This window comes from Cyprinodon variegatus, unplaced genomic scaffold, assembly GCF_000732505.1.
Source record: "Cyprinodon variegatus isolate N-32 unplaced genomic scaffold, C_variegatus-1.0 Scaffold121, whole genome shotgun sequence".
In the NCBI taxonomy this organism is placed as follows: Eukaryota; Metazoa; Chordata; class Actinopteri; order Cyprinodontiformes; family Cyprinodontidae; genus Cyprinodon; species Cyprinodon variegatus.
The window spans coordinates 467,269-480,606 of NW_015150574.1; the positions used below are offsets into that span (position 1 = coordinate 467,269).

General features: G+C 35.7%; 1 protein-coding gene across 1 annotated transcript in view; it reads left to right on the forward strand.

Moving 5' to 3' along the window:
• Window positions 1-4,027: 4,027 nt before the first annotated feature.
• The window catches only part of mccc2 (methylcrotonoyl-CoA carboxylase 2), a 24,109-nt gene continuing 14,798 nt past the window's right edge, over window positions 4,028-13,338 (forward strand). The window contains exons 1-9 of the mRNA XM_015375580.1: window positions 4,028-4,254; window positions 5,337-5,403; window positions 6,331-6,415; window positions 7,202-7,303; window positions 7,437-7,564; window positions 8,591-8,703; window positions 9,779-9,892; window positions 12,706-12,770; window positions 13,034-13,133. Of these exons, the coding sequence (XP_015231066.1) occupies window positions 4,123-4,254; window positions 5,337-5,403; window positions 6,331-6,415; window positions 7,202-7,303; window positions 7,437-7,564; window positions 8,591-8,703; window positions 9,779-9,892; window positions 12,706-12,770; window positions 13,034-13,133 (906 nt within the window). The 5' untranslated portion in view covers window positions 4,028-4,122. The remainder of the gene's footprint in view (window positions 4,255-5,336; window positions 5,404-6,330; window positions 6,416-7,201; window positions 7,304-7,436; window positions 7,565-8,590; window positions 8,704-9,778; window positions 9,893-12,705; window positions 12,771-13,033; window positions 13,134-13,338) is intronic.

The window sequence follows — 13,338 nt, forward strand, 5'->3', positions numbered from 1 at the left end:
GATGTTCAAGTTTAAGTCCATCACTACACCCAGATTGCAAGCCTGATTGGTGATTCTGGCTGTATTAATTGAAGCTGTGTGTTAAATTGAATACTCCTATTTTAACTCAAAAAAGTAATTAATTTATGTTTCAATTCAGCTAAGAAAAATTGGTCAAATATGTGCATTGATTTCTTCTATACAGTTATCGAGCACTTTAATGGGTTAATAATTAGTCAGTTATTTAGTGAAGCATTACATGCTTTTACCATGTTTATTTTTTATACACTGAAAACATTTTTGTGGAGTTTACTTGTTGAGCCATTCATACCCTAGGAATAACTTGCCACCTAAGTCAAGGTCTCTTTCTCTCCATCTCTTAATAACAACATTACACAAGCTTCTAAGTTAGTACTATATTAGGGAAGGGTATTTTTTAAAAGATATCAATTTGTGTTTTCTTCTATATTACCTTTTGGTATGTTTGAAATCAAATTCCTAAAAAGTGTTCATGTCTGTCTGCCATACTGAGAATGTCTCAAAAATTTCATAGAAATTTGGCAACAGTTAAGCCCATCAAAACAAAAGAGAGCTAAGGGAGACTAAAATGATCATATTGATCATATTACTCAATCAAGCTCATCAGTGATCATTTGAGACTAGTTATTTTGTTAAGAAATTGTCCATAAATTTTTCTGTCACACTTATTTCTGCTGGGGTCGTGAGGGGTGCTGGTGCCAGCTGTCAGTGGGTGAGAGGCAGGACTAGAAGCCAATTAACCTAACAGTCATGATTTTGGACTGGGGGAGGAAGCAGGAGTACCCAGAGAGAACCCACGCATGCACGGGGAGAACATGCAAACTCCATGCAGAAAGATCCCGAGCTGGGAATTGAACCCGGAACCTTTTTGCTGCAAGGCAACAGTGCTACGCACTGCATCAACTGTGCAGCCCAGTCTCATTTTTCATTTTTAATTAAAGCAAAGTTGCATGCTACATTTCCAAATGTTCATGCTAACTTGGGAACTCCTACTATATAAATGTACTATCTGATATATTAGCTATAATAACAAAATAATTATTTAGAAAAATAGATAGTTAAACATATAAAAGAAACACCAGCACCCACATGCATAAGGATGTGACAGTTCCACACAATGTTACCTTAGCACTTTCTGTATTCAATGTCAAATAAAGAACATGTATTATGTGCTGTCTATTTGTGCTTTCCAATTGATTTCTTATAACTCTGATTTATTTAACTATTTAAGATAACCATCTATTTCTAAATAAAGAGGCTTTTTGTGCAGCTACATCTATTCAGTCACTCCACGGCCACTGCTGTGAAGGGATCAGAGGTGATAAAAAAAAGTACAGAGAGCTGGATGAGTGAGAGGGTTTAAGTTCGCACAGAGAGTGGAGGATTGGATATTCCCTAAGAAAACAGGAGCAGCCATTTGAGTGGAGGTCACGGACATTTCTATGCATGCCAGTGAAACAGGTGGGAGTGTTGGAGGAGAGAGGCCTCTTAAAGCCAAATAAACTAAAAGCTCTTGGTTTGAATGCTCTTCAGGCTGCACTCTGTTGAATGTACTTCAGTTCAAATAAAGCACTCGGGTCAGAAGAGATGATTTTTTTTTTTACCAAGCTTTTAGGACAACTCAGATTCCCACTTAAATCCAGCTTTAGTTCCTCTTTTCAGAATAAGAAAATTACCTTTTTTGTGTGTAGTGAGAGCTTCTAAAGCATGATGTGAAAAATATTTCTAAAATGTTTCAAATTTTAGAGTACTGGCATTGTAGTTATGCTGAAAAAGAGATGAAATAATTATTGCAACTGTAAAGGAAACATGATGTAAACTAGTGAAAAACTACCTGTCATACCAAAATGAAATATAATACACCATATTTAATAACAATTGTAGTCTAAAACCAGCCGGCTTCTTTGTTAAAGGGTTAAGGTCAGGCTAAATCAAGAGACTGGGATGAAAAAAGCGAATGTGCTACCATAAATTTCTTAACCCAAGAAAAATAGCAGCATCTTCACCTCTTTAGAAAATATTGCATTTAATTGAAAACCAAGTGACAGCTTTCCTAACCCTGTCAAAGTTTATCAAACATTGATAATAAATTTGCATTTTTGCATTTCTGATTTTTGACAAAAGAGTTATGGTATTATTTTATGAATTATTACATATTAATTGAAACAATTGTATGAACTATTGCCTTGCAGCAGTATTATCCTGTATTGGAATTCCAGTCTGGCATCTTTCTGCAGAGATTACATGTCCTCCTTGTGGATTCATGGGTTCTTGTTCTTTTCTAAAATAAAATATGAGTGTTAGTCTTTGTAAATACCTAAATCCCTTTGATTTCAAATGTGTGCATGTGTGCATGTGTGTATGTTTGTTCTGTGGTGCTCTGTGATGGAACGTTTATCAGTCCCCTGTGGATCCCATCCCCTTCCCAGTTATTGCTGAAGGTACTGTAGGCGTTGTCAACACTGCAAGGATAAAGGAGACATTAGCAAAGGATGGATGGGTAATTCATATCAGCTCAGTTGTAGTGCAGTGTTTAATACACTTGGTGGTAGCATTGGTCTGTGATTCTCTGAGTATAAACTCTCCACAGCATAGCAAGAGCACTGAGCCTACAGTGCAAGCTGCACTCCCCTCCAACAACGAATGGTTCAAAAAATGAAACTATAAAGTTCTCAGTTCAATGGTATTTCATTAATCCAGGGAAACTGGATGTCTTTTGGAGGAGTTCTGGGAACAGACATCGCTGCATGACAACAAAATAGGTAATTTGTATCCTATCGTCCTGTAATAAGGTACCTAGAGGCTAGAAGGTGAAAATAAAAAAGTACAAGTGACTTTTTTTTTTCTTCTGTAGATCAGGTTTGAGTCCATCTTTTTACTTGCTCATTGAGACCAACAGTAGTCAATCTAGGACTTTTATATGTTGTATTAGGCTAACAGGTCTGAGGTTGCTTTGGGCCAGCCCGACGGTAACATGTCTTAGGTTTTGGAACAGGGCATGATTTTAACCACTTGAAACGTTAACCGGGGTTAAAAAGGTTGAATATGTATATCAGAACCCAACATTAAGATCAGATGCTGTACAGAAGTGTTATGTCATTTTGATTGTTACTGTTCTGTTTATTTTTGACATTTTTCTGTTTGAGCTTACCCAAATCACACTAGGTAATTAATGGACAGGTGGTTGTGCTGGAGGAGGGTTTCATAAACAATGTCAGGTATCAGGAAATTTTAAGAACAATAAGATGAGCTATGTCAGAAAATGAAACATGTGCAGCACTGGGTCTTTAGGCACGGCAAAATAAAGCCTGAAATGTTTTCCTACACAAAGAATCAGTTTTCTCAAAATAAATAAATAAATAATTAAATAAACAAACAAACAAAAAAATATATATATGGTGACCATATAGAGAAAAGAGCCTTAGAGAGCAGCCAGGGCCAGTCTAGATAGGTGTGTAACACAAAGTTATTAATGTTAATTCTCCTATATTGTGCCATTAGTGGTTGTATTTCTTTTTTTAAAAAGGTGTGTCTTAAAATCATATCTAAATTAATGATATTTTTTTTCAAAATGCATTGATGCTATTGCTAAAGAATAAAATAAAATAAAAAATGGGAAATGTTAATTTATCATGTTTCCTGTTCATTTCTGAAGCAGTCTAAAAAGGTAGGCTTTTTGATGCAGCTTGTGAAATTGGACATTTCCTTTAAAAATTTTATATCAGCATTTCTGTAAGTGAAGAAATATGAGAAGCAAATAAAGAAAAATATTCTGGGCAATTTGCTGTAGAGATTTAATAAATGAACATTTCTACCGGTAAAAAACAATCACGTATCGGCTCGGATTAAGCAATATTTAATTAACATTGTTTTTAGTTATCATATTGTATTATTGTTATTCTATCACAGACAGGAAAAGACCCCTCTTGAGATACTTATAAACAGATTATTTTGATGTGTTTTTTTTTTATGACCAAAAGGTGGCGACGTAGAGCGTCTCTAATGAGAGTGATAGCAACCGTAGAAGAAAAAAAGCTCCCATTAAAGCTAGCTGGTTAGCACGACTGCAAACCTATAATTAAACATATTTGTGATTTTTTTAAAATGCTTCTACAGTCCGTAAGACCCTGGCTACTTCGATGCAGAGTATTACCGCTGTCTTGCGCGCGAACATACTACGCAGACAGCGTCGCTCGGCTCGGCTCCCAACCTGATAAACAGTCGCCTGAGTACCAGGTGGGTTAGGCTAATGCTAAAGCCTGCTAGCCTGACTATAGTAACAACGTAAAGTCATAGTTCAACCTGATTAGAAGGTAACTTAACAGAGGACACCACAGATGAGTCGCAGTAATGTTTACACATCTGCAAAACTGCGACCAATTAGTTTATGGTCTGTAACATATTGCATAGAGTGAATGTTAGAGGTCAGAAACCCCTTTTGCAGCCCCCTAAGAAGTTTAGAAGTGACTAATATGACTCCCATAATTTACAGATTCCGCTTTAGAGTGAACAGTTAAACAAATCGGAAACAATTAATGTTTCCATATATTATGTCCTTATGTCTTAGTAAGGTGGTTTGTTTGCTAGATGTATGTTAGATGCATAAGTTAAATATTTAACCTCCTTTCCCCAGTTTTATTCACTTTAAATGCTTTGTTGACCCAATCCACCTTTGGCAGCAATTCCAGCTTCCCATGTCTTTTTGTATCTGATAGCTTAGTTTGCCTGTTTTTAGGTAGTGTCGCATAATTTTCTTTGCAGTTATTAGGTGAAATTGATTTCTTAGTTTATTTTTTTTTACTTTTCACTGTCTTCATAATACTGTGTTGTGTTTAGACATTTGGGTAAAATGAGGTTAGACATTCAAAGATAAATACCTTGCAAAACCATGTGCACATATACATTACATAGACATAAACAAATAAGGCATACTTTAAAACATATACATTGACACTTAAACATATTTTTGGCACTAATGGAACCCCATATTAATACACATTCATCAAGTAATTCTGTATCATATGTTATACTTGTGTCTAGATCCTTGGTATTTTGATTTTCCTCAGGATCAAATATGCTCATACACTGCATGTAAAGCTGCCTCATTAACACCTTTTTCAGAATTTTTTATTTTTAAAATTCTGTGTCAAATAGTTCATTTATGAAAGCAACCATTTTCAACCATGAGTTGTGCTTAGTAATTTCACTATGCAGTAGTTTTTCTATAATTTATATGGACAAGCATTTTGATTAGATTATATTCAGTTTTCGAAGCTTTACTCACCAGAAAGTTATACTAAAAATCAATTGTTTTGCAGGAAAATTATGAGCGAATGAAGGTTTTGGTTGATGAATTGAGGAGCCGAACAGAGAAGATCAAGTTGGGTAAGTGTCGGAACCAGAAAAAGAAGATAAAGGAGGTCAATATTAAACCTTAACTTGTGCTACTTTTTTTTTTTTTGCTAGGGAAGATAAACCTCATTATGCAGCACTGAGCTACAAAATTTGGAATAACTTAAAATGTGTTTTGTTTTCCAAGGAATGGAAACCTAACTGAATATCTTGTGAACAGCACTTGATTGGAGAATGTTGTTCCCCCAGCAGGGCAATGACCCTAAGGCACCTTGAGACTCCATAGACATTAATATGTAGACCCATCATTGGATGGGCCAGCCTTATGCTGCGACAAGTTGGTGTTCGCTACATTGGATGTGGCTGATTTGCTGTTAGACTCAGGGATATTTATTCAATATTAGAGGGACTTTAATCCCATTCTACACTTAATAATTGTTGTATTAACATTTATTTTATAATAAATGCTTTTATTGTGATTTCCTTTTGGCTTTATTCACCTGATGTTATGACCTATCTCTTCATTTAAAGAAAAATAATTATAGCCTGGCCCTAAGACTCCATTGTGGAAAATTTTCAGGACTCTGCAATGCTTCTGCAAACGACTGAATGACTATTCTCCTGATGTTTGACTTTATTCTGTTTTAATTGTGTATTGACTTCTGTCTCACAAATTGCGATATATTTTACTCTTAGTTTTTTCTCGTTATATTAGTAGCTTTATCCCTTTATTCTCTCAAAATAGTATGTGCCCCTAATACTCCATCATAGATCTGTGTCAATACTAGATATTGAAAAGTTCATGTGTTCAGTTACATTTGTTCTGACTGATTCTGCTATACCCTCAATGGAGTGAAGAGTCTGTGCCATACCAAGACAACTTTGGATTTGTTGATGAAAAAAGATGCTTAAAAAAGAACTAACAATCCAAGTTTTTTTCATATATATTTATCACTAAAGGTGGAGGAGAAAAGGCAAGAAAACTTCATACATCTCGAGGGAAGCTGTTGCCAAGAGAGCGCATTGACAGACTACTGGATCCAGGGTATTATCGTCATCAGTTCCATTTATAATTTATGACTGTTTCATTTTGTTATGTGGCAAAGCGTCATCTAAATTTAGAGATCCACTCTGTGATTCTTAAAATAAAGGAATGAATGGGTTACATTTCCCCCCAAAAATATTGTAGTCATCTCTAAAGGTTTTTCTGTTTTTGTTTGTTGAATACTGATTGTTGGCTTTAAGTTGAAACACGAATGATGCACAGATTCAAAATGATACAGATGAAAATGTTATTGGTCTAATTGATTTACAGTTTTGTTTTATGTGCTGCATAGATTTTCTTCTGAGAGTGTTCAGCTTAGAGGGAATCTTAGTTGTGACCTACAATTTAGGAATAAAACAGAAGAAAAAAATTAACATTCCTACCAGAGCAAGCTAGCTTTGCTAACAATTGAAAGTAAAGAAAAGTTGTGATTGATACCCTTCAATAATACCTTTTTTGAATTTATTAATATTTATAAATTTATTTTAGATCCTATATTTAGTAGGTTTGACTTTTTTTAACTATTGTGATGCATTGAGATCTGCTACAAAAAAAGGCTTTTGCAAATACCCTCTACATACTACATTATTTAAAATCTAAAATATTCAAACACCATAAAGCATACATTATTATGCTGACATTACCATAATTAGTTTTTGAGTTATTTAAAAAAATTGTGTTTTGTTTATATTTTATTGAAATAGTAAACTTTATCCAGCAGATGTGTTTTGTTCCTCATTTTAAGAATCAGAAAAGTGTGACAGTTTTTGTTAATTGTCTTTACAGGACTCCGTTTTTGGAATTTTCCCAGTTTGCAGGATATGAATTGTATGGAAAAGAGGAGGTTCCAGCCGGGGGGATGATCACTGGGATTGGACGTGTTTCAGGGTCAGTATATTTTTCATAAAAGAATGTTGGATTATATAAAAGATGTTGACTGTTTGATCAATTTGGTAAAAATAAAACATCTAATTTCCAAAGCAAATTCCATTAATTTCCCTTTGATGTTTTTCCCTCTTAGGGTGGAATGTGTTGTTGTTGCTAATGATGCTACTGTTAAAGGAGGAACCTACTACCCCATTACAGTGAAAAAACACCTCCGTGCACAAGAAGTCGCCCAGCAGAATCACTTACCCTGCATTTACCTGGGTATGTTTTGCTAGATTTAGAATAATTTTTTCAAACACTAAATCTTAAAATAATTTAGTTTCAAAAATAAAATTTTTAGCCCTTGCTTACTTAAACATACATTAATACCGTATTTTTACGACTATAAGGCGCATATAAAAGTCTTTTTTTTCCCTCAAAATGTGTGGCGCGCCCTATGGTGCGGTGCGCCCGATGTGTGTTGTTACTGCGGACGTTTGAGACCACCATGAGAACGTTAAAGGGGGAAGTGTGGACGTGGATTGTGTATAAAAAAATAGGTATGTGCTTTATGCAGAACTCCTCATCTCCTCAATGAGGAGATGATGAAAGAGTGGCTGAGGGAGGTGTATGTAAGGAGACCAGGTGGTTTTTTCCACTCATCACCATTGCTGTTAATCTGTGACTCCATGCGTGCCCATCTCACAGCTGATGTGAAAAACATGGTGAAACAAATGAACGCTGTGCTTGCTGTTATTCAACCGCTCGATATCGGCACCAGGATAATAAAAGCGAACATATTCTGCCGGCAGATTTCTGCATTTTAAGTTAATTTATGCGTCAATAAACTGTTTCAGAGGAGTGATCACAGTGCTCTGTCATCACAGCGATGTGTCTGTCTCACGGCCAGCTGCCAGGTTTGATTAATACTTTGTAATAAATACATGAATAAAGCACAATCATACTCAGTTTTGCTCCCGCTCTATTTTTAAATACGCAGTAGAGGTATTTAAAAGTAGTAGAGGACATGTACCTGTATATAAAAAACGCGCCCTATAGTCCGGTGCGCCTTATGTGTGTGTTAAATACAGAAATGGGACACCTAACTGAGACTACGCCTTTTAGTACGGTGCGCCTTATGGTCGTGAAAATACGGTAACTCAAAGTTAAAATACTGTTGGTTAACAAGAAAAAAATGTGTTGATATCTTTGGAAAAGGAGCATGAGTTTCCTCTTTAACACTCATTAACAGACTTTGGATCATAAATGATCTAAATACTCAACTTTTCTTCATTGAATTTTTCTCAGTGGATTCTGGAGGAGCCAATCTTCCCAGACAGGCTGACGTCTTTCCAGACAGAGACCACTTTGGCCGTATTTTCTATAACCAGGCCAGGTTATCTTCAGAAGGAATTGCTCAGGTGAGGCTTTAAGGTGCTTGTGACAGGCTTTTTAATCAAATAAAGATAGTGAAGAAAAGCATATTAATATTAAGTATTTAGAATTTAATTAAAGTCGTAATAAAAGACAACTTTCACACAAATTGGGCATTTTTGACCAAAGTCGACTGGATTTATCGATTAAAGGGATCTCCAGGATCATTCATTGTGTGAATGTTGGTTATAAACACCTCAGCAGGTTGCACTTAAACAGTTATTAACTGGGGGGATCACCGTTAACCTTAACTTCATACATAATAAATATAGTAATTTTTTTGTTTCTTTTAACTCCTAATTTTCTTTATGATATTGACCTTCTGAAATCTCTTTAAATGCTTAAATACTTTGCATGATTAAAATGATGAATAGCTCTATAAATTATTAAAAAAGAAGTCAAACAAAATAAAATAGAAATTTCAATCTTAGCCCACGGGTGAGTTGTGCTGTTTTCAGAAGATGCAGTGGGCACCCCATGAGGCCCCTGAGGGCCCCTTGGTGCCCCACGTTGGTGACTCCTAGTTTAGACCAATATGAAAGAGAAAGGCCTTGAAATAATGAAAAACCAAAGGTGTAAAATTAAATGCTGTCAGTAAAAACAAAAACAAAAAACATTTGCAATAAACTGACCCAGAAGTAGCCAGGAGGAGTTAAACATGTCAACTTTAAGGACTCATCCAAAACATTTTTCTTCCTATTTATATTAAAACCTTCTTTTACTTAATATTGGAGAATTTATGCACATCTGTGGTTATCCTTTGATAGGCTTAATGGTTTGCATAATAAACACCTACAAAGTTTGACCTAATGCCCCCTAAAAGTTAAAAGAAAATTGCAGTCATAAGTCTTTTAAAAGTCATATCCTCTAGTGTGTGTTTTGAATCATTTTGGTGATTTGTCACATTTTAATATATCTTGCTAGTCAATGAAACTTTTATGAAGAAAAATTACCACAGACTTTTTTTTCATTGCAGATATATTTTTTCATGGTTCTTTAATCTAGCTGGAGGGGTTGTTTCTTTTCGCATTAAGATTTCTAACACTTCCTCTTTCTTCTTAGATTGCTGTTGTGATGGGCTCCTGCACTGCTGGAGGAGCATATGTACCAGCAATGGCAGACGAGAGTATCATTGTGCGCAAGCAAGGAACCATCTTCCTCGGAGGACCTCCTCTGGTTTGCAGATTTTCTCATCTTGTTTGTATTTTACAATCATGAAATGAATCATGTGGATTGTTGCATCCTCTCATGGTATTACAGTTGAATTGGTAATTCCAGTACCAGCTGGTTACTATGACTGAGCAGCTTTTGCTTCGGCAAAACAGAAGCAAGCCAGCATTTGCACGCTGGTTTGATTGACTAGGAGCATCTATATGGCCATGCTGTTTATCCACATTTAGGGAGATGTTTTGCATCTCATTTAGAATAAAGGTTCCACTCCATTCTCACTGACAGGAGGTGTTTTATGTACAATTAGTGCGAATATTTACCATGTCCTTAAAACAGGTGTGAAATGAGACCTAACAGAAACAACAGTGAGAAATGAAAGGTGCAATACTGTTGGCTTTATAAAAAGACAAGTTTTTCACTAAGTTAAGCTGTTTCTTCCTTTGTGCCAGACATTTTTACAAGAGATAATTTTGTCCTAGAATTTGTCTAAAAGATTGCATAAAATCTTTCTGTTCATTTGTATCATCTCATACCTGTAATTTTCAATTTTCTCTTTTTGTTCTTCCATTTGATTTTGTTCCTACTAATATACGATCATGGGGAAAGACCATTTTTAATTCAAATTAGCCCATATTATCTGACTGGATATTTTTTTGTGTATAGCCCATAATTGATATTGACCTAATATGATATCGGCGGATTTAATCAAGAGGTATTATTTAGGGCAGTTGTCATCAACAATAGGTAGGAGTTAAAACTGATCAATTTATTATTAATCAATAAGCAGGGGTTGACGTTAAGGATTTTTTCCACTTGACCGACTTTCACATTTCATTTGCCCAGAAACTATTTTTACTTGCCTAGTATAATGTTTGATAAATATAGTTCCTAAGATTCATTTTTGTATATATATCAATGAAACATTGACAATGTTTCATTGTTTTTTAAATGTTTAAATGTTTTTTTTGTAATTCAGTAAGTTTACAGGTTCCTGGTGTTTATATGCATGCGTCAGATGATGAACTCAAGCCTACATTACCGTGTTAACATGCTTTTCAATCCTTCCTGCACATTCTTTTCAAACTAAACTTTTCTTTAAACTGTTGTGTGCTTGGACAAATATAAGTTGTAGTGTTAAAAATCTAAAAAAAACTTGACAGGTTAAAAACTTAAGATAAATCACAAGACAGAAGTCAATGTCACAAATGAATAACTTTTATTTTAGAGTCACGGTATGTTTATACAAGATAATACTATTAATATACCGGTAATGTGACTTTTCTAGAGAATCATTATACAGTTATTTTATACAGGGTTTCCACAGTCTAACATAATTTCAGAATTCAGACGGTGGGAGCACATAACATTTCTAATGCCTTCCTCTACAAAATATTGGATCACAGGATGCAAAGATGTGGGGCGAACAATTTTGCCAAAGATGTAAACCTTTTTTTCTTCTGTTTTTTTAAACAATATTGCGATTGGCATTGTAGTTTGGTTTTCCATTTCTCTAACCACAAAGATGTAAATACTTCACCTCAGCCTTTCATAGTTTTCCTGACTTTTTAAGTTTACTTGTCCAGAATCCAATGTCGCAGGACTTTACTGTTACTGTTGTGGAGAAAAGTGCTGACTTCTGCTTGCATGATCTGCATGCTAGCTGCAACTCTCTCTTCCCTTCGGTGTGACAGCAAACCCATTTTAAGTGCATTGCCTCCTAAAGAGCTCAGGTGGGAAAGTCAGTGTTTCTGACTCCTGTTAAATGGGTTGTGATCAAAATTGAGACACCTCTTCAATCTAAAAATGGCTTTGGTTAAATTGTGATTGTATTGAAAATGCAAATAATTGCTCAGCCCCCCAAAGAAGGCAGAGACGCCTTTATTTCCCTCAAAATATAAAGCCAATTTAATTCTGGATTACATTTCTAATGCACAATATTTCTAAATTTAACAAAGGACTTTTAGAAACATGTAGAAAATATAATCCACTCTTCTTTTATCATCTCTGCCAGTGAAATGAAAGCAACCAAAATGTATTCCCGATTGATAAGATGTTGTTGTGCAGTTATAGAAAGTGTTGCTCTGGCTGCTAAGACCTGAGGCTTGCTGTGAGGAAACCGATGCTCATTTCTCTTAGTAGCTTTTAACACCTGATGTGTTGGAGGTCAAACTGGTCGGAGGTTTGGGCTCGGGCCAAAAAGCACATTTTATTTCACTCGTTCTGTATCTTCTGGGCACTCTTTTGTTCAGAAGGCATCATTTTCTGTATGAATTAGAAGACTGAATTAAGACGATGTGGGTTGGTGTGGCTCAACCTTTTGTCATTTGTGCCCTAATTTCCTCCCAGCCCACTTGCTGTTGGTCACCAACATATTAAATTTTATATGTGTAATCAAACCGTTGATGCCCGTGTAGCTGACTGTGCTTAGCAGTTTATTATGTCCTTAGAGTTAAATATCTCCATTACACTAGGATAGTCATAGACCTGATATAGTTGTGTATTACTCATTGTTGTGTTACACTTTATTTTTGTTAAATAACTGAGCAACCTCCTGCTGATGGTGTATATGTTAGAGTCACACAACCACAACTTGTGGATCAATCATTGGATATAGTAGATTACTACCACTACTTTTAATTGTTGTACATCCGGCCAGGATCAAACCATTACTGAGGTGTGTACAATTTGCAGTAAAAGACCAAATGTCAAACTGGCAAATGAATGGTGAAATAGTAACAGTAGGAAACAATCAATCAGCTGCAGAAAAAGACAGTTCTTGCTGCAGCAGTTTCATGAAACCTCTTTGTGTCTTTTAACAGGTGAAAGCTGCCACCGGGGAAGAGGTATCTGCAGAAGATCTTGGTGGTGCTGATCTACACTGCAAGTATGAGCACAGCATTTCGTGTAACATCACTGATATTCCTCTCTTCTATAAGGCTGTTGTACATTTTCCAAATACACTGCTTTGAATGAAGCGCCTTTAACTGTTGATGTGATGTCCAATGTTTGAAATTATATCACATTAGCTTTATTTGATGGTAAATGTGTATTTGGATCTAAATGACTGCTAGATCTGTATATTCCACCTGCTCTCCACTCCATGGTCATCTCTTAACTACTGGGATTGATTTCTTTCCTGTTTCACAGAAAATCAGGTGTGACAGACCACTACGCTTTAGATGATAACCACGCACTCCATTTAGCCCGAAAGACGGTCCGTAGTCTCAACTACAGGAAGAATATCGAGGTCAGTCCAATCAATGGTCTAATTTAGGGCTGGGCGATAATTCAATAACGATATATATCGATCGATAGACGTGTGGCGCAATAGAAAAAAAGAGGGTCGATAAAAGTTCGATAAAAAAGAAACGTAGTTTTCCTTCCTTCTCATTGTAGCCTAGCATGTAGGTTTATGCTAGTCACTGCTTCCTCCCAACCAATCACAATCGCGG